Source organism: Myiozetetes cayanensis, unplaced genomic scaffold, assembly GCF_022539395.1.
Source record: "Myiozetetes cayanensis isolate MyiCay16 unplaced genomic scaffold, myiCay2020 scf18, whole genome shotgun sequence".
NCBI classification, from domain to species: Eukaryota; Metazoa; Chordata; class Aves; order Passeriformes; family Tyrannidae; genus Myiozetetes; species Myiozetetes cayanensis.
Genome location: NW_026087389.1, coordinates 6,387,529 through 6,412,829, shown reverse-complemented (window position 1 = coordinate 6,412,829; position 25,301 = coordinate 6,387,529). Strand labels below are relative to the sequence as shown.

The 25,301-nt window shown below is 43.4% G+C and overlaps 1 protein-coding gene across 23 annotated transcripts in view; it reads right to left on the bottom strand.

Annotated features, from left to right (window-relative positions):
* The window catches only part of MAGI1 (membrane associated guanylate kinase, WW and PDZ domain containing 1), a 329,950-nt gene that overhangs the window by 13,606 nt on the left and 291,043 nt on the right, over positions 1-25,301 (bottom strand). For 14 of the 23 annotated variants that reach the window (XM_050313225.1, XM_050313211.1, XM_050313226.1 and 11 more), the window contains 7 exons: positions 23,249-23,280; positions 17,067-17,283; positions 11,094-11,171; positions 8,354-8,445; positions 7,241-7,433; positions 3,736-4,029; positions 340-543 (listed from right to left, as the gene is read on the bottom strand). In XM_050313225.1, coding sequence (XP_050169182.1) covers positions 340-543; positions 3,736-4,029; positions 7,241-7,433; positions 8,354-8,445; positions 11,094-11,171; positions 17,067-17,283; positions 23,249-23,280 — 1,110 coding nt within the window. The remainder of the gene's footprint in view (positions 1-339; positions 544-3,735; positions 4,030-7,240; positions 7,434-8,353; positions 8,446-11,093; positions 11,172-17,066; positions 17,284-23,248; positions 23,281-25,301) is intronic. The other 9 variants (XM_050313218.1, XM_050313231.1, XM_050313222.1 and 6 more) reach the window with 3 other exon arrangements.

Here is a 25,301-nt window from a genome sequence, read left to right as displayed (position 1 = left end):
TCCCAAATATTCTAAAGCTGCATTATTAACTTAAGGATCAAATCAAAGTGTACCAAGTCATGCATCAAACTCGTGGCTGATCATTTCAAGGAGATACATAGAATTGAATATATATTTTTTTAATGTCAAATCAGCACCTCCTTGTTTAAAACCATCTATTCCTATAAAAAGGAACAAAAAATAAAGCTATGGAAGACTCACAACCTCCCTCACCTCTACCTCCCAAAGCGGGAGCAGGAATTGAGTCCTCCATGACTTTGCAGCTCCGGCTGACACAAAAAGCCCAGGAACAAAACCAACAAGAGGGTCAGATAAGACAGCAGGAAACAAATACTTTACCATCTCCTGGAATGATGCGCAGGGTGACGGTGTTTCCCGCTTCCTTAATGAGGTTGACGATGTCTGAATGCGACTTGTTGGTGATGGAGCACCCATTGACGGCCAAGATCCGGTCGCCTACTTTCAGCTTCCCACAGCGGTCGGCAGGACTCCCTTCAATTATCCGACCTATTTTGTGAGGCATGGCCACACATGCATTTCCCGCTTTTGTATTGGTTTGGGGGTTGTTTTTTTTTGTTTGTGTTTTTGGTTTGGTTTTTAATTGTTTACATACGTGGGAATATGGTGAAGGGGAAAAGGAGAAAAAGGGTTGAAAAGGGAAAGAGAAGGTTAAGGGTTAATTAATTAATGCATCAAGCAAAAGTTATTATAGGATAGCTTTGCTGCCAGTGTTCAAAACATTGGCAATCAACTAGTATGAGTGCACAACGCTTTACTTCTTCCACAAAAATGTGTTTTGTTAATCACTAGAAACTCCCCCCACCTGGACTTCAGTTAATAAATGGTGAGATTTTTGTTGGGATTTTTATTGACTACATCTGCACTTAGCAGCCCCACCATAACCCAAATCTGATTTTATTTTTGAAGAAAAGGATTGAAACTGTTTGTAGAAAACTCAGCCTTCCTTCTCCAAGAATATACTGGTGTCAGCCTCTCTGGTCCTTCTCTGATCCAACTGCTGTTCAAGCTTCTGCCAATGTTTTGTTCTTTCTCAGTGTAGAAAGATAAATCGTTCTAGACCTAGGAGGGAGCACGGCTCCCTTTCTACCACACAGACCCACTCTATCAGCGCTGCACAGGGAAGCAACATGAAACGTTTTTCTTCCATCGTGAATAAAGGTACTACCAGGGAAGGCACAGGACCACTACAGATGGGCCAAGACTGACAAAGGCAACCTGTTTGGTGCAGGCATTCACCTCAGCCTCTGTTAACCCTTCCCCTTTTATGACCTTAGATGGCACCATGGTGGGAACAGGTAAGGAATAAGGACCTCCTCATTTAAATACCTCTAAAACCACACACAAAACCATTGAGATGTCTGAGACACAGAGCAAGAGCACTTTAGGATGAATGTGCTTTGGAGACAAAATTCTCCTCCTGTTCCTCACAACTGTTTGCTCCATAAACACAGGGTTGTCCATAACATGCAGAACTGGGACAAAGAGGATACACAACATCACTCAGATAAATCCACTGGGCTTTTGTATGGCTCCTTTATGTGGGCAAGAGGCCCTCAAGCACACAGTATGTGATTAAAACCATGAGGTACAGAGCAGTCACCTCATACTTTGCATCCACAATACATTCACCCTCAAGATGCACTTTCCCATCTCTGCTATAGTGTTTACTTGATTAGTAGTTTTAGAGATATCCAATGCTGCACACGTGACAACACTAGAAAGACTGTAAAGAAGAAAAGGCTAAGACATGGATAGGTGAGGTTGGGAGATGCGATGAGAACCGGCAGAAAGTGTTAATATTAGTTACAAACACCAGGGAGGTTTCTTTTTTCTTCTTGTACTATGATGTTAGAAAGTTTCTCTTTCTGGTAATACAAAGCCCCACCCAGTTTAAAGGCTGCTTTGAGGGTATGACTCTATCCAATCCACTGAACACAGATGACAGAGCCCACACCAAAGTGACCAAGGTGGGTTTTAGAACCAGTTTGGCCCATCTCTAAATACTACATATGAAAGAAAAAAACTACAAAGCGGGTCCAGAGCAAGCACCAGACAGCGGAGGGAACACATCTCATGCGGAGTATTAGGAAAAAGCTGAATATGCTTGAAAAAAATTAAAGGAAAAACAGTCACAGATCAACAGATCTCCATGAGGAGTCCCTGCACAGAAAACTTCCAGTTAGTGAGTATCTTGGGCTAAAGCAAACACAAATCTTTACAACCTCAGGTCAAGGCTTCTCTGCAGAAAAGAGTTAGAGCACAGTCTTCATACAGTAAAAGTTATTTACACACGTTTGCAAATACATTCAGAAGATAAAAGCACTCCCTTCTTTAGACTGAGTTCAGTTTAATCTGTATAATGTTACATTACTGTGTTCTGGAATCTAAACTCCTATTTTCAAGAGCAGTTTCCAGCAGCAAGGACAGTGTGAAGTAGCCTGGTACCTGAGAACTGACAGAACTCAATGCACTGGCTTTCTACTAGATATTTCCCCCTTGAAATCTCTGCTCCCATAACTGCTCAGAACAGTTTTAGAAATGGCCTATTCTACATCAATACCAGGAAAGGAGGTGATGCTCCCTTGATGTAAGTAAGGGTGTTATTGATGGGCAAGAAATTTCAGGAAAAAAGCCTAGAATAAAGAGAGAAAGGCCACTCCTTGCACCTGCATGCCCCAGGAACCCTCAAGCTGTACAGGGAGACTCCGATACATTTTGTCTGCAAACCACAACCCTGCTCTGAGAGGTAGTGTGAAGATGGCCAAGGCACGTGCTCTGCCCTTCCCCTCCATCCTTAAAATCTGCCACAGACTAACAGAGAGGGAATACGTTTTTCCACTATAAAGTCCAGGTGGATGCTGCCTATGACCCTTTTGGAGGAGATGGAAAGGGAAGACAATAGCATCTCTGATTGCTTTCCTCCTTGCAATGACACTTCTGCTCAACAGGCAGTTATGGGCATACCTGCAAAACCAGCTTACACTCATCTCCTTTGCAGCAACATCTGGAAATGGGTGTCTGCCTGGCAGAAAGGCTGTTTTCAAACAGAAACCATGACCACCCTCTATTAGGGCAGGACATTGTTTGTGATACTGCATATACTTCATTTCCCCCTACTCTGAAGAAATGGATTTGGGAAGGGGTGAAATGGGTCAAAAAACATCCTGTTTTTTTAACAGTATTCTGCACTTTATGTCTCACCAGCTAGCACTATTAATTAAAACTTTCCATCTATCAGCATGTTCACTCCATAATGAGGATCAGAATAACCCTGATTGCCAAAGAGAAGTTAATCAGTTTAAGCATTACTGCTTTTAAATCAACTGGCTCGATTCCACCATCAGGAGACATATTTCATTCCACCTGCTCCATTTCTGCACTAGCAAACAGCATCACTGCGAGGATCCCCAGCTGCTCTTCTGAGAGCAAACCCCAGAAAGGCTCTCCCAGAAAGCGAGCATCAGCAACTGCCACGGGTGGCAATTTTTGCTCTTCAGGTTGGGCTTTCTCATTTTGCTTCTCTCGACTCACTGCTGAACAAAACCCAGGAGGCAAACACCTACCAAGTCTTTGCCTCCGATTACGCTATTAATTACATAAATTGGGGCACGATCACGACTTTTAATTAAACAGATCCCCACTCGCCCCCCTTGTGCTGCAAGTGCTCCAACCTGCGTCTCATTTGAGGCGCGTTTAAAAAACTCCCCGACTCACCGAACGTCGTCCCCGCCTCGGGCCTGCTCACGGACGAGACGATGACGAAGCCGAACCCCTCGTTCTCGCCGCGGCGGATTTCCACGTCGTAGGGCTGGACCACGGTGCTGACAACACCACTGCCCCCGCCACCGCCGCTGCCGATGCCGCTGGTGCTGCCACTGCCCGAGCTGACGGTGTTGAGGGAGTTCTGGCTGCCCTGCGGCGTTCGCTTCTCCTCTGTCAGCGAGGCCGGCTGGTTGCTGCTGTGGTGGGAAGAGGCCGGGGATGGGACTTCATTCTCTGCCTTGGGAACTGGGGAGGAGGGGAAAAAAAAAATGGTTTGAGCAGGCTGTGCCATTTAGTGCTTGAAAAGAGATCTCTACTGAGGGAAAAGGTAGGAGAAAATCACCTGCTTTAGCCTACAGATCACGGCCATAACGAGCAAGGGCTCTGTATCCTTTTGGATGTCACCACCAATAGCTCTGTTCAGTGATGGCACTGACCACACATGCTCACCCTCTCCTGTGTATGGTCATGCAGCCCAAGCCTTTCACTGCCAAACTGCAGCAGCAGGATGGGGAAACCAGCGGAGTGCTGCGTGCTTGGGCGCTCGGCAGCATTTTAAACCCAGAGTACATTAGTTGAAAGGTGCCTCCTTGAGCTATCACACCCCCACTTCAGTTATATATCTACAATTGTATGTACGTGCACAAGCCTTGAGGAGACACAGTAATATCACACATCCATCACAACAGCTGTGTATTTTTAAACTCAGTGCTATCAGTTAGGTAGCACTGACTGCCTTTGATTAATGGGATTTTAAGTAATAACAATCCCCCACGCTAGCAAAACAACCTGTGAACCAAGCTTTTCTCGACAGAAGAACCAGCAACTATCAGCAACTGGCACAGACAGGGAAACCACTAAACATTGTTAACATTAACATTAAACAAGTGTTTAACAGGAACTGAAATTGGAAGGTTTAAAATGCAATCAGCTACCACAACGCTTGAAGATGTCTCAAAAAAATCACTTAGTCCAGCCTCTGCTTGTGTGGGGGCCAACTATACTTAGTGTCAGTCCTGACAGATGTTTGTCTAATCAGCTGTTAAATATCTCCCCAGGCAATCTATTGGTTGCAATATCGGACTTAAATCTTCCCTGCTGCAACATAAGGCTATTATTTCTAGTGCTATCTAACAGGCACATGGAGTACATATTATTCCCATCCTCTTTGCAGCAGCCTCTTATAGTCTTGGGGAGTTCAATACTCCCTCCCCCTTCTCTGCTTTAAGCTAAAGAATCCAAATTTGTTCAATATTTCCTTACAGACCATGTTTACTAGAGCTCTCCCTGGTCCTCTGGACTCCCTCCAGTTGGGCTCCCTCCAACTCAAACATGTCTTTCTTGGAGTGCTGGACCATATTGCACTAAGCCATCATCTGCTGGGAAATCAGGAGAGTTCCCCCCTGCCTACATCCCAGCAGAGTGTTTTCCTTCACCTGAGCCAACCTCAGTGTAAAGCTCATGGCCCACAACAGCTTCCACTTCTTGTTGCTCAGCCTGTTCTCCGCAGCCCATTTGTGCAGCAGAGAGCAGCATATTGCACTTGTCCCTGCTGAATGGCTGCCTCCACTAATCAGGTCACTTCTCCAATTCAGTGAATCAAAATTAGGTTGAAGATCTTAAAAGCAACCACAAGAAAACGCATGGCAAACAAAATCTAATCCTCTAAAATCGTGATCCAAAGAAAACAGACTTTAAAATATCCTTGGATAGAAGTCCTGCCTGTACTTATATACTAAATATATAGTATTCTACATATTAAGAATACAGGAGTATAAAATTCTCCCTAAATGAATCTCAAGACAGAGAGTACCAATTTAGGTGAACCATCTTTTTTCTACTGGCATACGGATGACAGGAGGAACAAGGGACCAAAATTCAGCAACAGCCTTCTCTACAAAGTTATACCGGAATTTAAAAGCCTGCAAATATAAGGTGAAAGAAGGGATTCTGAATAATTTATCCTAGAGTAAGTGTCCACATCTGAAATGATTCAGAAATAGCTCGGTCTGGAGTAACATGTCTCTGAATGAAATATCAAGAGAGATCTCATGCATCTAAATCTTTCATGGTAATTTCCAGCCTGGAGGCTGTAAAACTGCATAGAAAATCTATGCACAAAAACAATACCAAAATTCAGCTGCCCTTCCCCTTCCTCCCAAAGCTCTTCTCCTAAAGCTTCTCTCACATTGGCAGCCCTTGGTCAGGAATTAAAGAGAGGCTGTCAGAAGAGAAACGTTACCTGGTGTTTAATCCACAACATGAAGGAGGAAAGAAATGAGAAGTGAGCATTTAATATTGTGCAGAAGGAGCTCAGTCCTGGATAAGAATACAGAGCTATTTTAGAGGTACTTTTCTAATCCTAACTTCCACTGAGGGCCTCATTTCCAAACTGAATGTTATTTTGGTGCTCCTTAAGATCAAAGTACATGGCTGCCTATTTATCCAATGATGCCTAAACTTGAAAGGCTACACAATACTCTTTCTTTCTGAGTAAGTGAGCTACACCAAATGCCACAATTGAGTCCCTAAAGGGATTCACACAGAAAGAGGCAACACCCCAAAGTTACTCTCCAATATTAAGCATGAGGTCACATGTCATTTAGAAATCTCATGCTCAGGTCTTCTATTTTCTTTGCTATCAGGACATTTTTCAGTCACTCATCTGGGTGCCACCAGGCAGTGTCACTTCTCTCTGCATCTCTGTCTTTCTGCCAGCTTCTTTTTTTCCATTTAGACCCTACACTTGTGCAGTGTGTGCACAATGCCCAGCATAACTCAGCATACAGAAACCTCTCTAGACCTGAGCAATCTGGTCTAGTGGAGGGTGCCCATGGCAGAAGGGTTGGAACTGGATGATCTTTGAGGTCCTTTCCAACCCAAACCATTCTATGACTCTGATAACAAATGTGCACACCTGCACCAGCTGAACCAACAGTGTTTACAGTTTTCCATCCTGCAGTTAGTTGACTATATGTTGAAGTTTCTCCTGATCCTGGGACAGCAGCCACCACACACCACTGCCCTCCCTTCCCCTCTTGTGGACTCTTCAGGTTTTTTCCCTCGCTCCCAGTTTAAAGGTGACTGTCAGGCAGCACATTTATTTCAGGAAGTAAACAGAAAACACAGGCAGTCAGCCCCAGTGCTATTGCTGTATAAGTCAAACTAAAAATGATACGTTGCAACCAAACAGTTCCCCATTTTATCCAAAACCTTCACAGAGACCAGGAAATCCAACTGAGACTGAGAGAGTCTTGACTGCAAAAAAAAAATACCTGAAGCTTATTTGATCAAGAACAAAAAAGACTAAAGACAGGCAAAAGACTAAGAACAACAACACATCCCCTGAGTTTTCCCAGTACTACAAGGAGAAGCTTTTTTTCCCTTTAAACCATTTGCTGAGCAGATGGGAGCCTGGCAAGAAAATCTAGCCCTGCAGAGCGACACTGCAGCCTACCTGTGTAAACCACTTTGCGCCTGACGGTCAGATTGACATGACCTTGTTTGGCTGCCTGTTGCATAAGCTGGACGACAAGCTGGTGTGATTTCCCGACAACGGGCGTCCCATCCACACAGATCAGTTCATCACCCGATCTCAGGCGGCCGTCAGCATCAGCAGCACCCAGCGGTACAATGTGACCGATGTAAATCTGTTGAATTAGGAGAGGAAGAGAGATAAATGAGAACCAGCCCAACAGCCAGCTGGAAGCAAGGGGCACTCGTAGTTAGACCCAATTTAGTAGGGACATGAAATTGTTGACAATTGTCTGCTGGTCAGGAAAGTTGCTCCTGTGAAAGCAGCTCTATGTGAATGCAGCCACATCATGAAATTGTAATAAATTGACATCTTGTTTCTTTAGGCAGTCCATTCACTCTAATGACAGACAGCCTTGGGAAACTCGCTCAACCAGACAGTGACCAGACAGGAAGATGGTTAAAAGCACTGAAGGTCTTGCCAGGAAAGTTGAGATTGAGTTACTCCTTCAGTTGCCTCTAGGGTTTACAAGCTTGGCACTGCTCGCCTGTCCACCAACTCAGTCTTGGTTTATCCTCAGTGAGTTCTGTGGAGTTACTTTAACATGAGATGAATTCATGATCTCTCTTCCCATAAATGAGCAAAATAATTTTGGCAGGGAAAAAATGTGGAAATTCATGCTGCCACTACCTAGCTGTGACTTGGGCAGCAAGTGAAAAGACAACACCTCCCACAGGCACTGGATTTATGGTAAAGAAGTTGAGTGAATTTGAGAGGAGGATGAAGCAAGTAGAGAACCTGGCATTCTAAGATCAAAATACTTGCAAACCTGACCAGGACATCCTTTTCTCAGTATCCAGGCAATTTTAGACCTATGTGTTTTTATCTGGTTTACAACAAAAGTAGAAGGAGAAAACAAATCCATTTCTGTTATGGAGTTCTGGAGGTTTTTTTGAAGGGAGGGTGGGGAGGAGATGTAGGATATATATATTCCACTAGTTACTTTAACAGTAATGCTACAGCTCAGTTCTGCACATCTATACATGCTACTGCTGTGATTCTGTAAGATGTCATGAGCTAAAACACGATACTCACAGGTTCTCCAGGCTCATTTCCACCTAGAATTCTAAATCCAAAACCGGTTTCCTTTCTCCATAGAAAGATATCCTGCTCTTGGTAATCTGGAACTGAAGGGAGAGAAGAAAAATTGTAATTTTTTAATCAAAAAAACTACACCTTTATACCCAAATCAGGACTACTAGGATGTATGTGTAGGGGGATCTGCTACTCCATTTTAACCTTCAAATAAGGTGGTCTTGAATTTTCAGACAATATCACAAATACAATTTTATATACTAAAGGATTATTATTTCAATCGCTACTAAAAATTATGCAGTGGTTTCTACTTTCTAGGTGTCTAACTGTTTATCACTATAATATCTCCTTCTGTCAATATTAGCATCATTACCCAGAGCAAGAGCTTCTTCCAAATCATCAATAAATAAATGTGTACAACAGAGAATTACTCTGCCAGAAACAATACAGCTGTCTCCTCTTTCACAAGAGACAAAAGAGCCACTTGTTATGACTTCTGCTGTTTAATTAACTTTCCCAAGCATAGTTTTCTGTCTTTCTACTAACACTGCTTTAAATAACAATGGGACAGATCCCCAGTTGTTGTAAATCGGAAGAGCTCCACTCAAAACAATGCAGCTTTCCTGACTCTCACTTGCTTGACAACAGGCTCTGCAAAACCACTGAAGAGATAAAACAAGTTGGAAATATAAAAAAGCCCAACCTCACCTACTCATTAGTATGGAACACCAGCAAGGTTTTTACAATGAATATTACATACAGTGAAGTACTAACCTTGAAGTGCGGTTGAACAGTAATGTTTTATATTAACTTACTCATGCTTGCTTTTATCCCTTTTTAAAAAATGCAAAACTAATTGCTAACATTAAATCATATCAGAAGACAACTTCAGGTTCATTTAATATTTATTGGATAGTATCTGTAACATTGACTAATTTTGCAATGATCCCCTCCCAAAATTTATAATTAATGATAATAAAAAGCTGTTCCATTACCAGTCAGCTGCCTATATTTTCAGTAAAGAACCAAAAGTATATCGTTCAGGAATCTGATTTAAATAAGTGCCTACTCAGACACAGGATGCAGCATATTTAATGAAACATCACCTAGTTTTCTGTATCTATGAGCAGGTTCTTTTCCATTGACATCAGTGAGTGTCAGATTGGGCTCTAATTGCATTTTACACTGCCCGTGCCTATTGTGCAAAGATTTGGGTCTAGTCTTGTGCTTTTCAGTGTTAAGACTTCTGGTTAGCTCTGATGGTCTCTCTTCAATGATTCAAGAGGATTAAAATATAATATGAATTGAAGATCTGGGAATACTAAAAATTAAATGAATAGGTGGGTGGTAAGGTACAGAAGTCTGCTTTGATATTTTCATTTAAACTGGCTTTATATATGATCTTTTCACACTTTAATTACCTGCAGTTATAAACTAAGCTTAAGACCCATGCCCTTACTGATATAACTGGAGAATAATTTTTGTCCAGACACAATTACAGAGCAGTCGGGTGATGAACACACTGGGCGCCTGAGTGGCTCATCTGTTCTGGCTGAAGGCAGCTCTCCACCCTACAGACGTGTGGCACAACAGCAGAATTCAGACCACGAATTAATTGGTGTTTGTCACTGCCTTCAGCGAGGGGAGCGTGACGGGCAGACACACTCGGAAGTGTCTCTCCAGCCCCTCGCAGGCTATTTTGGCAAAGGCTGGCCCCAGCCAATTAATAGCGCGTGTTGGATCTGTCAGAGGTAAAGTGGCTTCTGCAGAGAGCTTCAGCAGAGCCCATTTCCTCAGCATCTCTCACCACCTTCCCATTTGTCAGCTCTCCAGTCTCACTGAACGATGCCGTATGTCCCTGGTTTGGGTACCAGCAAGACAATTAATGCTGCTGGAGGGAACAGCAAGCCCGGCCGGACCGGCAGCGTCAAACCAAAGCAACAACAAAAGTCTATCCCCCAAAGAAGCCAGTTCATTCATGTAACGCTCCTTCCACTGGAAGGATTACAGAGAGGTGGAACACAGAAACAACAGACATACAGACAAAACACATTTACACATATAGACCAAGCAAAACTCCTTTTACCACTTTTTGCTCCGGCTCTGCAGTACGGTGATTCACTGGCACAGCCCAGAACACACCATCCACCCCCCCAAGGTTCCATACTGGAAAATTATTTTTGGTTCTCCCACTATTCATTAACACTTCAGAGGAGCCACCATCCCTGCTTAAAGGGAAAAATGGTGGTGCTCAAACTCCGCTGAAAATGAATGAAAAATGGCCTCTAGGAGTCATTCATTGCAATCCCGAACCTTGACTGATCTCAAGCACGTCTGACTCTGATAAAACACGTGCATAGCCCAAATGGTTAAAATTTGCCAGACTGCTCATCTGAAATGAAGCCAGAGCATTTGGAGAACATTGCAAAAGCGGCAAGAAGAGTTCTGCTGGGGCCATGAGGAGGAATGGAAGGAGAGGTGAGGGACACAGCCCCGACGATGAGCCACTTGGGTAAAGTCATGAAGGAAACAGGACCACTGATACGCCCACCCCACCACTGCCCATGAGATCTGCTGCCAGCCAGGACACAATAAAGTGAGGATTTTGCACCTTGGTGGCTAACCTTGGTGTATGGCCCTGCCAGACTCCCTTGGTGATGAAGAGCCCCCCGCCACAGAGCAGCAATGACACCAGAACAAGACATCACAAGACACAGATACATTCCCGGCACAGTCTTACATTCTCCAAAACTCGTGGAATTGATTTCTCTCTCTCTCTCACCCTTGCTCAGTCCAGTTGCAGGCGAAGGTGACATAGCTGTAATATTAATTTTACAATTTTGCAAAGCTTAATGTATCTGCTTTCGTGTTAGTTTATTTAAGTAATTGTGACTTTATGGATCATGTTAGGTTTTCATGCATAATTTGTTAAGGTTATAGTGCTATGGATTATGACATACTAAATTTCATGTCTATCTGCACACACCTGTGCACATGTGGATATATAATAAACACATACATGAATTTATACATTTATGGACATGCATACAGGTATATTTGGACAAACTCTTTTTTCTCCTCAGAGGAAAAATTTCTCTAAGAACACCTGAAATAGACTTTGTTAAAAAAAAATTTAACTTCCATGACACAGTTAGTTTTCCAAATGTAAATATCTTTTCCTAATGTTAAAAGAAATTCTAATTATGTGGTGATGAACAATGAACACAGTGTTTAATTAGAGGTAATTTTAATCAAACTTTCCTATACAAACTTTAACAATTATCTTACATGTTATATAAAAGAAAAATCTGCCCAGTGTGACATCAGTTTCAACACAAGATGGATTCAAGAATGATCAGTATGAGTTTGCTTTAGTCACTGGCTCATTTGAGGCAGCAGCACTTTCAGTGACTCATAGCTTGGCAAAATATAAAAGGTTTAAGGCCCAGATTCAGCAAAGTGTATAAGGACAAGTCTGAAATTAAGAGTGAACAGTCTCACTGAAGCTGTTGGAGAGTTTCAGAGTTGAGAAGTCCTGTGATTTAGCCATAAAATCTCAGGAGGTTCCATATTTGCAAGAAACCCCATTTCCTAAACTACCCCACTGCAGGAGAATTCCAGGGTTTTTTTGCCTTCTCCTTTTAACCAACCCTTCTGGTGGCATGGGAAGCTTTTGAAAGACGGCTTCAGCACGTTCTTGACAAGATGACCAAGCTCTGCCAGAGAGATTTGGGGAGGGTGTGATGCCTTGAGTGAGCCATGGGGCCTGCCCATGACCCTGCTCCCTCCCTCCCTCCGCTGCTCACGCGACGCGCTGTGAGTACTACGAGTACTACGGTCCTTTTTAGCAAGACTTTCCCTAAAGGCATGGACACATCTGTGTGCCCAAGAGTATGACTGTAACTGTTTGTCTACTGTTAATATAATAAAAGGACATAACCCTACCAAAGGGCTTTTATTAACCATCATCTTGAAAGTCAGCCTGATCAGAAGGCGGCTGCAATTTCTGGAGAGTGTTTTTCTTTTCTATTTTAGGGAGGAAGTACCTAATGTTTGTATCATTGTGCAAATATTTTTAATTCTATGTAATTGCTGGTGAGTGAACACTACACTACTGGGGTCAAGACTTGTTTGTATTATTTTAATTAGATTTGAGGAGAGAAAAATCCTACCAAACAAATTATGTGCCTGAAAATAAAATTCAAATATTAATGATAACTTAGAATATTTTAAAAGCTTTAAAAATTATCTATCATGTTCTGCTTTACTTTTAATTAAATGCTTAAGCCCTTCAAAGGGATTCATTAACACATCTGCAATTCAGATTAATTCATTTTGTCACTGCTGTTTTGACAGATGGCCATATGTAGGATACGGTATTTTGCAAAGCAATCAGGCCACATGAGAAAAATTTGACAACAGATTGCGTTAATCTTTAAGGAAGTTTAATAATACATTGAAAAATAAAAAGCATATTATAAAAATATATTTCAATAAAACAGTGCAAGGCTTTTAGAATTGCGGCTCTCTGCTAAGCCATTCAATTGCTCTTCCTCTCACTGAGTGCTCTTCGTGTAAGTCATTCCTGGATCCTGGAACAGCTTCAGTTTTTAAACCTTAAGGGTTTGTCCTTCTCTCTGATTCATGTACACAACTCCCACGAGCAGCAATGAGTTACCCATAACGAGGAGCTCAGGCAGCTAAAACTTAGCACCAGCAAAGAGTGCATTTGTTATCGCCACCAAATGATCTGCTTTCACATTCGCTCAGCACAAAGCTGGCTATTCTCAAATGTCCTAATCCAGCAAAGACTGGCAACTCTGGGCCAGATTGCAGCAGAGCATTTGAGCTCAGCCTTAGCCTTAAAGCATCCCCAGTCCCTGTTGGGTTTACAGCTTGAAAATAAGCTTCCTTGGACCGGAGCCAAAGCACTCAGCACCTCGAAGGGCTGATCCCCTCACCATGGGGAGCTGCACGTGAAGGAACTTTAACCCATATTTGTGGAATAAAGTTGCAGTTCTCATCTGCTGCCACTCAACCAGAGCCCAGATACAGTGATGGAGCCATTGCTTAGCTCTGCTGTTATAATTCTAGCTTAATTTTTCTTATTTTTACTTTTCTTCTCCCAAACAGGTAACATCTGGTGGCTCTCCCCTGCAGAATTAGAGTGCTTTCTGATATTAAGATGCATTGGGTAAATAAAAAAAAAACCACACATGCTTTTAACACAATTATGGGTTAGCTAGTGCTTTTGAACCTAATTCTGCTCTACCAATGGCTTCAGTGAGATAGGTCACATAAGGCAAACACAGTCCTTTTTAATGAAATACTGATCCAAAGACAACTCAAATAGAGAAAGAATGCATTTTAACAATTCTGAAAAATTAAAATGTTGCTTGTGCTTCCCATGTCTACATTCTTATTATTAATGTTAGTAACAGTGGGATGCACTCCCAGCAAAAAAGGCAGTAGGTGTTCATTATAGATTCAGTACTTCTTAGAAATATCCTGGAGACGACAAATTCATATATTGAATAAAACCTCCTTATATTATTATTTTTAGATGAAAAAAATCTGTCTGGGCTGGGGCTAATGAATTCATCTTCTTGTGTCAGCTGCACTTGAAAAATTGCACTATGTTCTCTTTATTCTCAACAATTTCAAAAATGGGAAAAAATAAAAGACTTAAGATGATCTAATGCTCTAAAATTCTGTGCTTTTAAAATTCATCATATACTTCAACACAAAGGGTTGTTGCTGTTTTTCAGTCCACTTGTTGGGGGTTCATAACCCTGCCTCTCAAAAGAACATTTCATAATCCTTTTCTGCCTTTTTAAAATTTAAGGCCAGCAATCAACAGAGAGCAAGCCCTGGCCTGGGTAGCTGGGAGAGCTGAGCTGGGCCTTCTCGGGCAGTGGGGGATTTTAGCACTCACGAAATGCCTGGTTACTGAATGTATCAGCCACCCTCAGCACTGGCACTAGGGTGGCATCCTCCTGCTATACATTAGACATTCATTCAGTTCTGCTCACACTTTCATCAGAAGACTGCAGAGAGAGTCTCATCTAGAACCCAGAGCTATGGATGTCACGGGAGATGCTAACCTCAGACCCAAAGCCAAAGGGAATGAGCGCTCAAGTAAAGAAGGAAGCAATGATATCACTGTATCTCCACCAGCCAAAGGTGGCACAGGGGTTAAACTGAACTGCAGCTGGGTACAAACACAAAGAACAGCACCTGTGGAGCAGACAGAGTGAAACCAGAGTGCCCAGGGAATGGTTTCTCTCACCACACACTCTGGTGCTCCCTGTCAGCAGAGCTCTCTGTGAGTGATCAGAGAGCCACAGAGTTGGTGCTTGGGCAACACTGGGAACTGAGTCTCAAAGGGATGACTCAGGTTCATAACGAAGGGAAAGAAACACGGTGCCCCCTCATAAGCCCCCAGGGCAGCAGACCCAGGTTTCAGCTGAGAACCACAGCCTCCATGTATGAGACTGGTGAGAACTGAGGGCTTCGTGAGGGAAGGAGAAGGAGCTGACCATGGATCTCTAAATAAAATCACCAGTCACACTATGGGATCAGACCATGCCAGGAGATAGAGCGTGTCCAACTCCATTTTTCACTTATCTTTCTTCACATTTCATTAGGTGCAGCAAAGCTGTGTCACTAGCTAAGAATGCAGGTTAATCCCCAGGGAATGTGCTTCACTCCAGCTTAGGGTTGGAAATTCATAGGCTCTTGGACACTTCAAGTGGCACAACTTTACAAGGAGACATGACCATATCACACTTTGGCCATACCACACTTTGGCCACTCTTCCAAAATCTTCTATCTATGAAATCAAGAAACCTCAGAAAACACCTTCCTGGAAAGGAAGAGCAAGGGGATGAAAAGGCGGTAGAGAAGCACCAATGTTCAAACCCGTAAGTCTCATCCGATAGAAGAGGCAGGAGACAAAGGTGAAGCAGTAGAAGAGGATCAACACCACTATAGAGATGCTGGACCACAGAAAGGTGAGACAGGAAAGCTGAAGGGGTGTAGCAGATCCCAGTCTAGCAACAGGCCCAGCAGTGAGGATTGATGGCACAGGGAAAGATGGGGTGTGGAAAACCAGCTGGTCAAGAGACAGTGAAATGGCCTCTTGAAGGGCTCTATTCACAGACAAGGATAAAACTTCTACAAGATAACTGCAGCCATCAAGGAAAGAGGGAGGATTTACTACGTGGTGTTAGAAGTGGACACAGAAGGGCAACTGCCTGCCTGTGCACTTCAGGATTTCTCCAGCTCAGTCCTGGGTTTTATCAGGAAAGACAGACAGGAGTTAAGGCTGCTAAGCTGATACTAATGACTAATTAGAAGGAGTTAAATAGTTAATTAGAAATCAGCTAAGTAGCTGCAGGGGGTCAGAGGCGATGCCAGCATAGCGCCAATGGGAACCATGCGAGCTGAGCAGTGGCAATGCCAGTGCCATGGAACAGCCTTGGCCTTGTCCACCAGCTCAGGAGAAGGAGGAGCTCTGCCCACAGCTCTGCAGGGCTGAATAGTCACCATCCCTCAGCTCTTGCCCTTTTTTCCTGTTTCAATGAGCTGCTCATACAAGTTCTGTCACTGCACTTGCAGATCAGTATGACCTGGCCCAAGAGCCTGCAGAGTTGGCACACCTAAACCCTGGGAAGGGATGGGAAGGGAAGCAGTGCACAGAAGCTGAGACACCTACAAACTGCATTGCTGACACATTCAATCCAAAGAGATGAATCTTCAGCCAAGAAACTGTGACTCATGATTTAATTTTTCCATGATATAAGACTTCAAAGTGATTTGTTTGGTCAAAAAAACCCAGTCCTACCATTTCTCATTCTGAGGTAACGTTCATTTCATACTGGTTTTACCAATTTCTAGTCAGCACATTAAAGTCAAACTGCAGATGATACTCTAACAGAATGAAGACTTTGAAACTCCCTTTTCTGTAACTAAAGTTACTATTGCCTTTCAAGATGAACCTAATGCTCTAACTCTCAAAGAAGCTTTTACAAATTTGATCATCTTCAGCGGTGCAATTAAAGCAAAGCCAATGTGTTTATTCTGTTTGCAGAGAAGAAGCTGACTGAAACCATATTTATAGTCTTGGAGCAGAGTCAAAACCCTGCTGAACTATTAGCCAAGTGCGCAGATTATTAATTGCCATAAAAGCCACTTACAATATGCATTTGATATCTGTATTACTAAAGTGTCCACTCTGGTCAAAGTAAAATGGCTCAGCTGGATTTTCTCCTCCCCAGGGTGAGGCTGAAAAGCATCTGATATGAATTTCAGCAAACTAATTACTTCCCTTCCTCACTGAAATCCCTATGCATATCAGACAATGAATTTTAACATCAAAAAAGAGTTTAGGATCTAGATAACAAACTTGGAAATTCTCCTTCGGCCTAATTCAAAAGCAAAATAAAAACATAGGGAAAAGACGGTCTTTAATTTTAACGGGATTTTTCGTATCAAGCTTTATGTGCCCTTTCCTAGGGATGATCTAAATTCAGTCCTCACCAGAGAGGAGACCACAGCTCTACCAAGTAGACACCACTGACAGGCACCGAACTAACCAACCGAAGCCTTACATTTTCAACAGAAATCTGAAAGATTTCCTTGCAAAGAAAATACACAGGGAGCAGCTGCCAGAGCCGTAGCCTTAGCAACCACACCTGCTTCATATACTCACGTCGGCTTTCATACATGCTCCTGGACTGGGCCCAGATTTTGAACGGATCTGGCTTCTTCTGCCCAGAGGTGTCCGGCTGGTCCGCAGGCGGTGCCTCCGCGGCGCTGTAGTCCGGCAGCACCTGCGTGCTGTGCACGGGGGACGCGGTGTGCCCGCTGCGGTGGCTGGAGACGCTGTGCTGGGAACTGTTTTGGCTGTCTTTCCTTTCAAGTGGTTGCTGTAAGGAAGGAAAGCGGGTGGATAGAGAGAGAGAGAGAGAGAGAACAGACGGTTATTGGTCTTTGAGTGGGTGTTTGCCATCAATTTTTCTCCCTTCTTTGATCGGGGTTTCTGCACGCACATAAGTAAAGATATAAATTATGGTTTTGCTGCTAGTTAATGCTGGGTACAGTTAAATTCCCCGATGACAGATTTTGATAGGCAGACTGACAGAAAGAGACACGCAAAACAAAGTCACTTATCATAAAAAAATATGCATTTTTCCATCTCATATATAAGACAGATCCAAATCTCACTGGAAGTTACTAGTTTCAGTGCACTTGTTTTTTCCTGCATTAAGGTAGAAAAACTCATCAACCTTCTACTCAGATAACATTATGGTCTAACTTGACCCTGAAAGAAAAAGTAAAAACTACCAGATTTCGCTGTGAAAACTCAAACTGTCCCTCTGAATCACATTCAAGCACAGACCTTACTATGCAAGATCACATTTCCTCTGCAGCTCTTTCAAACCCCCACACCACAAATCACTGGACAACATCCCTTTGATGGCTCTGCTTCCCAGAGCATCCACAGGATTCCTGCAGACCTTCACAAATGTGAAAATGTCTATTTGCAGTTTGGTTTCCGTGTTTTAATTGAGTATATTAAAACAGGAAAAAATGTGTCTGCCTAAATTCAGGGCTTATTCCAAAGCAGTATGTCAAGAGTTCTGCCTGCTCACTATTTAGCTAAGCAGGGTACATAGTTCTTAATTCAAACTCACAACAGTGTGCTGAAATGAAGCACGAGTCACATCTGCAGTGCCAGGATTTGTACTACTCAATATGCAGAAAAATCTGCCCCCAACAAGAGCTCCCCAAACTGTCCAGCAAATGCTTTTCAATGCCCTTTTAAGATGACCTTGGGTTGACATCAAAGTTCAGTCCAATTTCCCCCCTGCTCTGACACAGGGAACTGTGTATAGAAAAACAGGTTGTTTTTCCTACTTCCACTATTCCCATCTAAAAGGGGTCAGTCACTGGCACCAAGAAACCTCAGACAGAAATTTAAAGCCTCCTGGCTGACAGAGAGTACCTGAAAACATTGCAACAGAAGTCTCTGCTTTCAGGGACTTCTTTACTGCAAACCAAGCAGAGCAGACAAACCAACCAAACACAGAGCAGAGCAGCATAGAGGGCTGATGTGCTCACAGGTCTGGGGACCCCTTGCTTCACTCTGAACAGGAAAGCCCTGGCAGCCAATGCTCCATCATAGAAGGGCTGAATTAATTACAGAGGAGAAAGTCACCATACAAAGTGCCCCCTTTTTGAGTCTTAAAAAAATCCCAACAGATTACATTATTGTTAAATTGCACATAGTTCAGATTTACACTGGAAAAAAAACAACCCAGGTCCATCAGCCCAAATGACTTTGACCTCTCAGTCTTGCATTCAAGTTGTTGATCCACTACCAGCATCTTTCAAAAGATCAACTAGAATATGAAATTGTCTTTGTCCTTTAAAGCAATTTTGAACAAAGCATACCTGCTGTGATTACTCATCTCCAGACTTTCAAATCTGAAACAATTTCCAACATTTTAAGCTTTTTAAGTGGTAAATGAAGCTAATTCACACACAGCTTTTCAGTTTTTAAATTAAGCCATTTTAAAACAGCTATGCTGGGGATAATCACTCCTTTGTAACTTGGAAAAAAATACAAAAACATTTTACATCTCTCAGTCCAGCCATCTGGATTGGTTTGTTTGTTTGGCCAAACTACTAAAATAACTACAAGCATCCTGTGAAACTTCAGGCCAATCTCACTGGAAATAGCTGGGTTACAGAATGTGGAGTACAGGGACTAAAGTGTGAAGCTTTATTCAGCCTCTGGAGAAATAGTGAGAACTCTCTGAAAATTTTCTGATTTAAAAAGAAACAAAGTTTCAACTTCAAAAAGTGCTCTCACTTTGTGATATGAAAGGTTTAAATTTTGAACAAACTATGAATTCTGTTTTGTATTTGGGTTGCAAATGAAAGTGTCAGCACATCTCAAGCAAAACCATCTCTAATTAAACTACAGTTTCAATTGCAAATACACAGACATTTTTCAAGAAATAAGGGAAAACTTCTCCAGAGGGAAAGTTGTCTTCCCAAAAAATAACTCCTTCAAAAAGCCTGAAACATCTCTGTTTAGGAGTTTAAGAGGGGACCAGAAAAAGGGGAACTCAACTACAGTAATAATGTATATATGTAATTAAATTAATTCAAGACAATATTTATTGACCTTCACGTCACCAGAGGAGGCCAAAAAGGTTTGGGGCCAAAATTCTTTCCACATGCTGTAGCAGCTCCAGCACATCATCCCCATGAGGAATTGCAGGGGTCTGACCACCCTGGTCACTGCAACGCCCCTCCCATGGGGACTTCTCAGATAAAGAAGTTCGTGTCCTGGTGCAAGTGGAGCTTTCCCAAGACAGATGATCATAATGCCACTGAAAGGATGGGTTCTCCATCTCCTCTCAGGGGCAGGCTGTGCAGAGGAATTGCATTTTTGGCCACAATTCAGCTATGCTGACAATGTATTTATTTAAATCCAAAAGAAAAAGATTAGATTTTCTGGAAGAGCTTAGTACTTTCTGCCCCCTGCAGTGATCTTGTCTTCTGATGATCTAGCTGCAGATTTTGTGCTCTAGAGCATTTTGGAGAAACTGGTCCTGGTAGTGAAGCAAACTGAGCTGGAAATGGGAATCTTTGCCCCCTTGTGGAGTATTTTGATGCAAGCAACAAGGAAAAAAAAAAAAAAGGAAAAAAGTTTGGTTTTATCCATGTTATAAAATGATCGTTTCAGGGGAAATTTGTATACTAGACAACTTGCACACTTAAAAAGTTATTCCCTTGGCTGTTCAATGCAAAAATATTATCCATTTTCATCTAAAAAAGAATCAATGGGAAACTGAAAACAAGAGAGCAGCAGAGGAGCATATGCTTGGTGGGGGAATAGAGAATAAATAGAGAATAGAGAATAAAGAACTTGGAAATGTCCAGTCCCACGTATGGCTGCAAAGAGTTTCTTTTACTAATTTGGCTCTTTCCCCAAAGTTGAAAAGTTCTCCTTAAAATTTGAGAAATGCAAAGCTCATCAGAAGATACACACAGACTGAGAAATACAGCCCAAGAAAACTGAGCAGGAAAAAAATACTCTGGGGCTGTGTCACAGCCCCAGAAAACCTCTCCAAGGGGCTAAAACACCTCCCCACAGCCAGGCAGTACCAAAAACCTGAAGCTGGCCTTTTGGGAATTGGGGATTGGGGCTGGCAGCTAAAAATAGGACTTGCTTGAGAGAGAGCAGCAGCTGGCAGAAAGTTGGGAAGGTGTCTGAACTTTGGGAAAGGACGGGAGGTAACAAGAGAGGGCTCATCTCTTGAGCAAAGCAGAAGAGGACAGACACCTGAGTCGTGACTTCCCTGATGCAGCAGAAGAAACGAAGAATAAGGACAAATTAAGATCAAGCCCACTGCTCCCAGCCTGGATGTACTCATTTATGAAACAAGTAATGCTGGAAAACCATTCCCATTGCAGGGGAAATGGGAGCATGTTCCCCCCCAGCCCCACAGGCAGCTGTGCAGTGCTGGGGACAGCCCATGGCACGGGATCCACCAGCAGCACCCACATTCACCCCATCGCTGCCAGTGCAGCAGCAAACTGGGAATTGCTGGGATTCAGTGCATCCGTGGGAAACACTGGCACAGAGTTCAGTGAGATGGCATCCCAGCCCGGGAGCATGCCAGTGGGGCAGGCCTGGCTCTCACCTGCCATGAGGGGGATCTTCACAGCCAAGAGGGTTGGGTTGTGCTCCCCTCACCCTTCAGGTGAGCAGCTTCAACAAACCGAGGAAGGACAGTGTTTGCAACATCACCACTTCCCCTTTTGACCATCGCCTTGGCCACGCGAGCTCTGGCGATCGTGTAAATCCACCCCAGAGAGCCTCGGGGACAATTTCTTCCTCTGCACGTGGATGCCCTGATGCACTTTGCTCCAGGTTTTTGTGCTCAACTCCTGCATGTCACCAACGCCTGGGGATGAAGAAGTGGCTTCACCGGCTCAGCTGAGCTCTCGGCTCTGCCCTCCGAGGAGCGGTCGGTCATTAAAGCTGCCGCACAATGCGGCAGATCCACAACATCGCTGCTAATTGCCACTGCCAACGAGCCCCTGTGCAGGCAGGGGGAACAGGAGGCTCTGCTCTTTGTGAATCCTGTGCTTTAGAGGCAACAGCACCGCCTAGGATCACAGCAAAAATTACTGAAGGGACCCTAGAGCAAAGTGCGAGGGCTCAGGAGAGGCCCTCAAGGGAATGGAACTGCTTTCCCAAGGCTGACAGGCTCCTCAAAGCAAGTAGTAAGGAGAAATCTGCTGTTGCACAGCTACACCTGTTTGTAAGCAGCCTCTTTGTTCACCAAGGCAGGATTAGCCTGACATGGATTTAGATGCTGCTCAGATTTTTACGGTGCACAGCTGTCAACCAGAGAGGTGTCTGACACAGCACGATCCCGCTTCACCCGATGCCAAATGTGCGTGTGGCAGAGTGGGAGCCTCCAGGCTGTGGAAAGACCAAGACTCACTGATTAGGGCTGGTTTAACGACAGAAGTCGGGAGTCCGGATCGCGTGCAGACAATCCTGCTCTGACCAGGGCAAGGAGTGGAGGCAGAGAACAGAAACGTGCCAGACACGTATGTATTTTACACACTCGCTTCTGTTTTTCCGAAGGCTGAAATAATCCCCGGGTGTGACAGCAGCGAGCGCGCAGGGTCTGACAGGGCTGTGATTTGCGAGAGAGCACACCCCGCACTTCTGCCTCCCAACATTAATGCGAGCTGACAATGGTAGAGGCCTGGACTCACATGACTTTAATCAGCGCTGCCCTAAGCCATCAGAATCACATTAATTATTTCAGGGCTTTCTTTTTGGATGAACAGGGAGCTCGTATTAAAAGCAAGAGCCTTCTGCTCAGCCTCTTCGTGAACCTCTTGCCCAGGTTTGCGAGGTGGGCTGTGCCCAGCTGCAGGTTTTGGCACCCATCGGGGACTGTCGGTGAAGTTTCACACCATCTTACAACATGGCAAACACCTCACTTGCTCTGCTTCCCCAAAGCTCCTGGGAGAGAATTCTGTCTTTCCCTCACTCCCAACAGATAACTGCAAACTTTCAGGCTTTAAGTATTTAATTTCCTTTAAAAATAAAACATTTCTTTTTGTTGCATACAAATTGCACATTAATTTCTTCCATAATATCATGCATGGAGCTTTAGAGATACTTTAGATCACGGCTTCCGTGCCGCTAGCTAACATGTCATCCAGGTAACAGCTTTACATGGAAATAAGATCAGAGGGGACAAGGAAATACTGTTCTATTGTTGCTTTTTTTAAAAAATAAGGAATCTTACATCTGCAGCACAATCCTTCTCAGTATGAAAATGCCTTCAGAGCAAGCACCCAGACAGCTGACTGTATTCCCTGGGAACTGTAATCATGCTCCGTTCATGCTTTGTCTCTCTCAACAAGGTGCATGCTTTCCCATTCCGTTAATAATTCAGCCAAGGGTACTCACGAAAACTCAGGGAGTTAATGGAAAAGGTTGGTGCCTATGAGCACCTGACAGGAATTGCTATCTGGCAAGAAGGTGGAGCCTCCCATCTTTCCAAAAGGAAACAATAGCTGGTTTTTTTGGTAAGTTAAACGACAGAGAAGCTCATCTGTCAGGGAAGCGGATCTGTAAACCTAAGGCTTTATTTGCAAACAAGTCCCCCTTCCGTACTGCATTCCTCTCTCATCTCCCCATGCAGCAGGAGCCGTGCAAGGTAATCATGGTTGCAACAGAAAGACAACTTAAAACAATCAAGACCCACAAAGCAAAGAAGCCAAACTCGTGCCTTTCCCCTTCAGAGCAGAGAAACAGACAAAAAATAGTAGCTGAAAAGTGCTTACCGACTTTGGGCTCTTCTTTGGGACCGGCAGTCCTGAAAAATGGCAACAAGGGAAAAATAAACATTAGCATTAAACGTTACCTTCCCTTAAAGAAAAATCCCTAGGTGTATCATCCGAACGTAGCCATCTGCAGAGTTATGTCAGCTTTCGCTCTCGCATCGGAGTTACCAGTCTGTTCATATCGAATCAAAGCACAGGCAGAGGGAGAGCGAGCGAGAGACGGGAGCGGGGGGGAGAGCTCTATCTGCATTAGCTATGCTGACTTGTGCTGCAGCAGCCGGGAGGCTGGGAGAGAAACCCACAGCCCTCAGCGGCTGCCGAAACCCGGCGCTCGGGCAGAATCTCAAATGCTCCCCTGGATTACGGGAGACTTAGCTCACAATTAAGCCGAGGCTCTCTCCTCCTGACGCGATCGGCTCGGTGATTTTATCGGACCAATCGCGGAGGCGCAGGGCAAACAGGTTGATTTTTTAAAAAAGTATTTCTCCAGAAATCGATTTTTGAACGGGAAAACGGGCACGGGCTTGAGCCAAGAGGTGCGGGCTGGGCAAAGGAAAACAAAAGCATGAGGAAGAATAAGCTTTTATCCCTAAAAATGTGAATATTACTGAGAAAACACGTTTTCCTTCCTGTCCATCTTCAGTGTAAATCTTTGAAGCCAGAGGTTTTATCTGTTAGCAACAATTTCAGAGAGCTGTGGCTTGAGAACAAGCACTACCCACGTCTTGACCCCCGGGGGGGGAAGCTCGGGAGCTTGGAGAAAGGGAGTTTACACAGGTTGCAGTTGATGTAAAGGAAAAAACAACTGGGAGGGCACCAGGGAAGGTTTTTTCAAGGACAATTTTGCATTTTGAAGCAGCCTCTTACTCGCTCTGTGATGAGCAAGAGAACTCAAGAGAGATTTCAATCAACTACTTGTGCATATAGCCCAGTTGCCAGTAGCAAGGAAACACTTGTTCAGGGGTTTACCTATTAATGCAGGAAAAGCTCTTTCTTGAGCCTTTTGCAAGAATGCCCAAGACCTCCCTTTTCTATAACTGTTGGAAGAGAGGAAAACTCCCCATATTTTGCTCTGTGTGACACTCCAGAAACAAACATAAACCTAAACACAGATTACATTGCACATTAAGTGCTCATTAATTCAGATGTTTGAAATCTGCTTTTGTCTTTAGCATGTGATTTATGTGGTATTTATGCCGCATTACGTTTTCGACTTTATGCATTTTGTTTATTCTAAAACCCATGCCCTCATCTAACTTTTACACAGAGAATAAAATAAGTGAAGCAAGTGAATTACAGATCTGTCTGGGAAGATGCCTATTTTAAGGTAATTTGGGAGATGTTAGTTCTGAATAGGGAAGATCCACAGTTAAAATGATAAACAGAGCTCACTTTGCTGTTGCTCTCAGATTGGAATTCATACTGCAATTGAGGATTTAAAATGAAATATTTTCAAGCTTTTGAGGAATATCTGTGCTCTGCATGTCACTGATGCACTCCCAGCCAATAGCTTATATCCCTCCAGGCACTGATTGATCGAGGGACAATGAAACATCAAAACTGTTTGAACTAAACAATCAAGACTGCAGCTTCATTTTTGCTGACGGGGACTGTGTTTGTATAATACACTTAAAGAGGAAAGCACTAATAATGTTCATGGCAAGTCCCATTTTTAACAGGCATCATTTATCACAGAGATAAACACACAGATAGAGATTCTCCTCTCTCTCTCTCCCTCCTTCCACATGCATGCACACACGTTTACTCTCCCTTTCCAAGAGATGCTCTTTCCTATTAAATCAATAGCTAGAACAGATCCCCATGCACACATGCACCCCTAACACACCAGCATGAGACAGTAAAGATATTACAGCAATTTAAATGCTCTGTCCAAAATAAAAAGTGGAAATGCAGCTGGGCTGTTGGTTCATATTGTATAAGAATTCAGTTTATTGCATCACAAACATTAAGCGTTAAAATTTAATAAGTATGAACTACTGAACAAACCTTTCCTTTAAATTTGTCAATAATTTTGTCTGTTCTGACCCCAAAG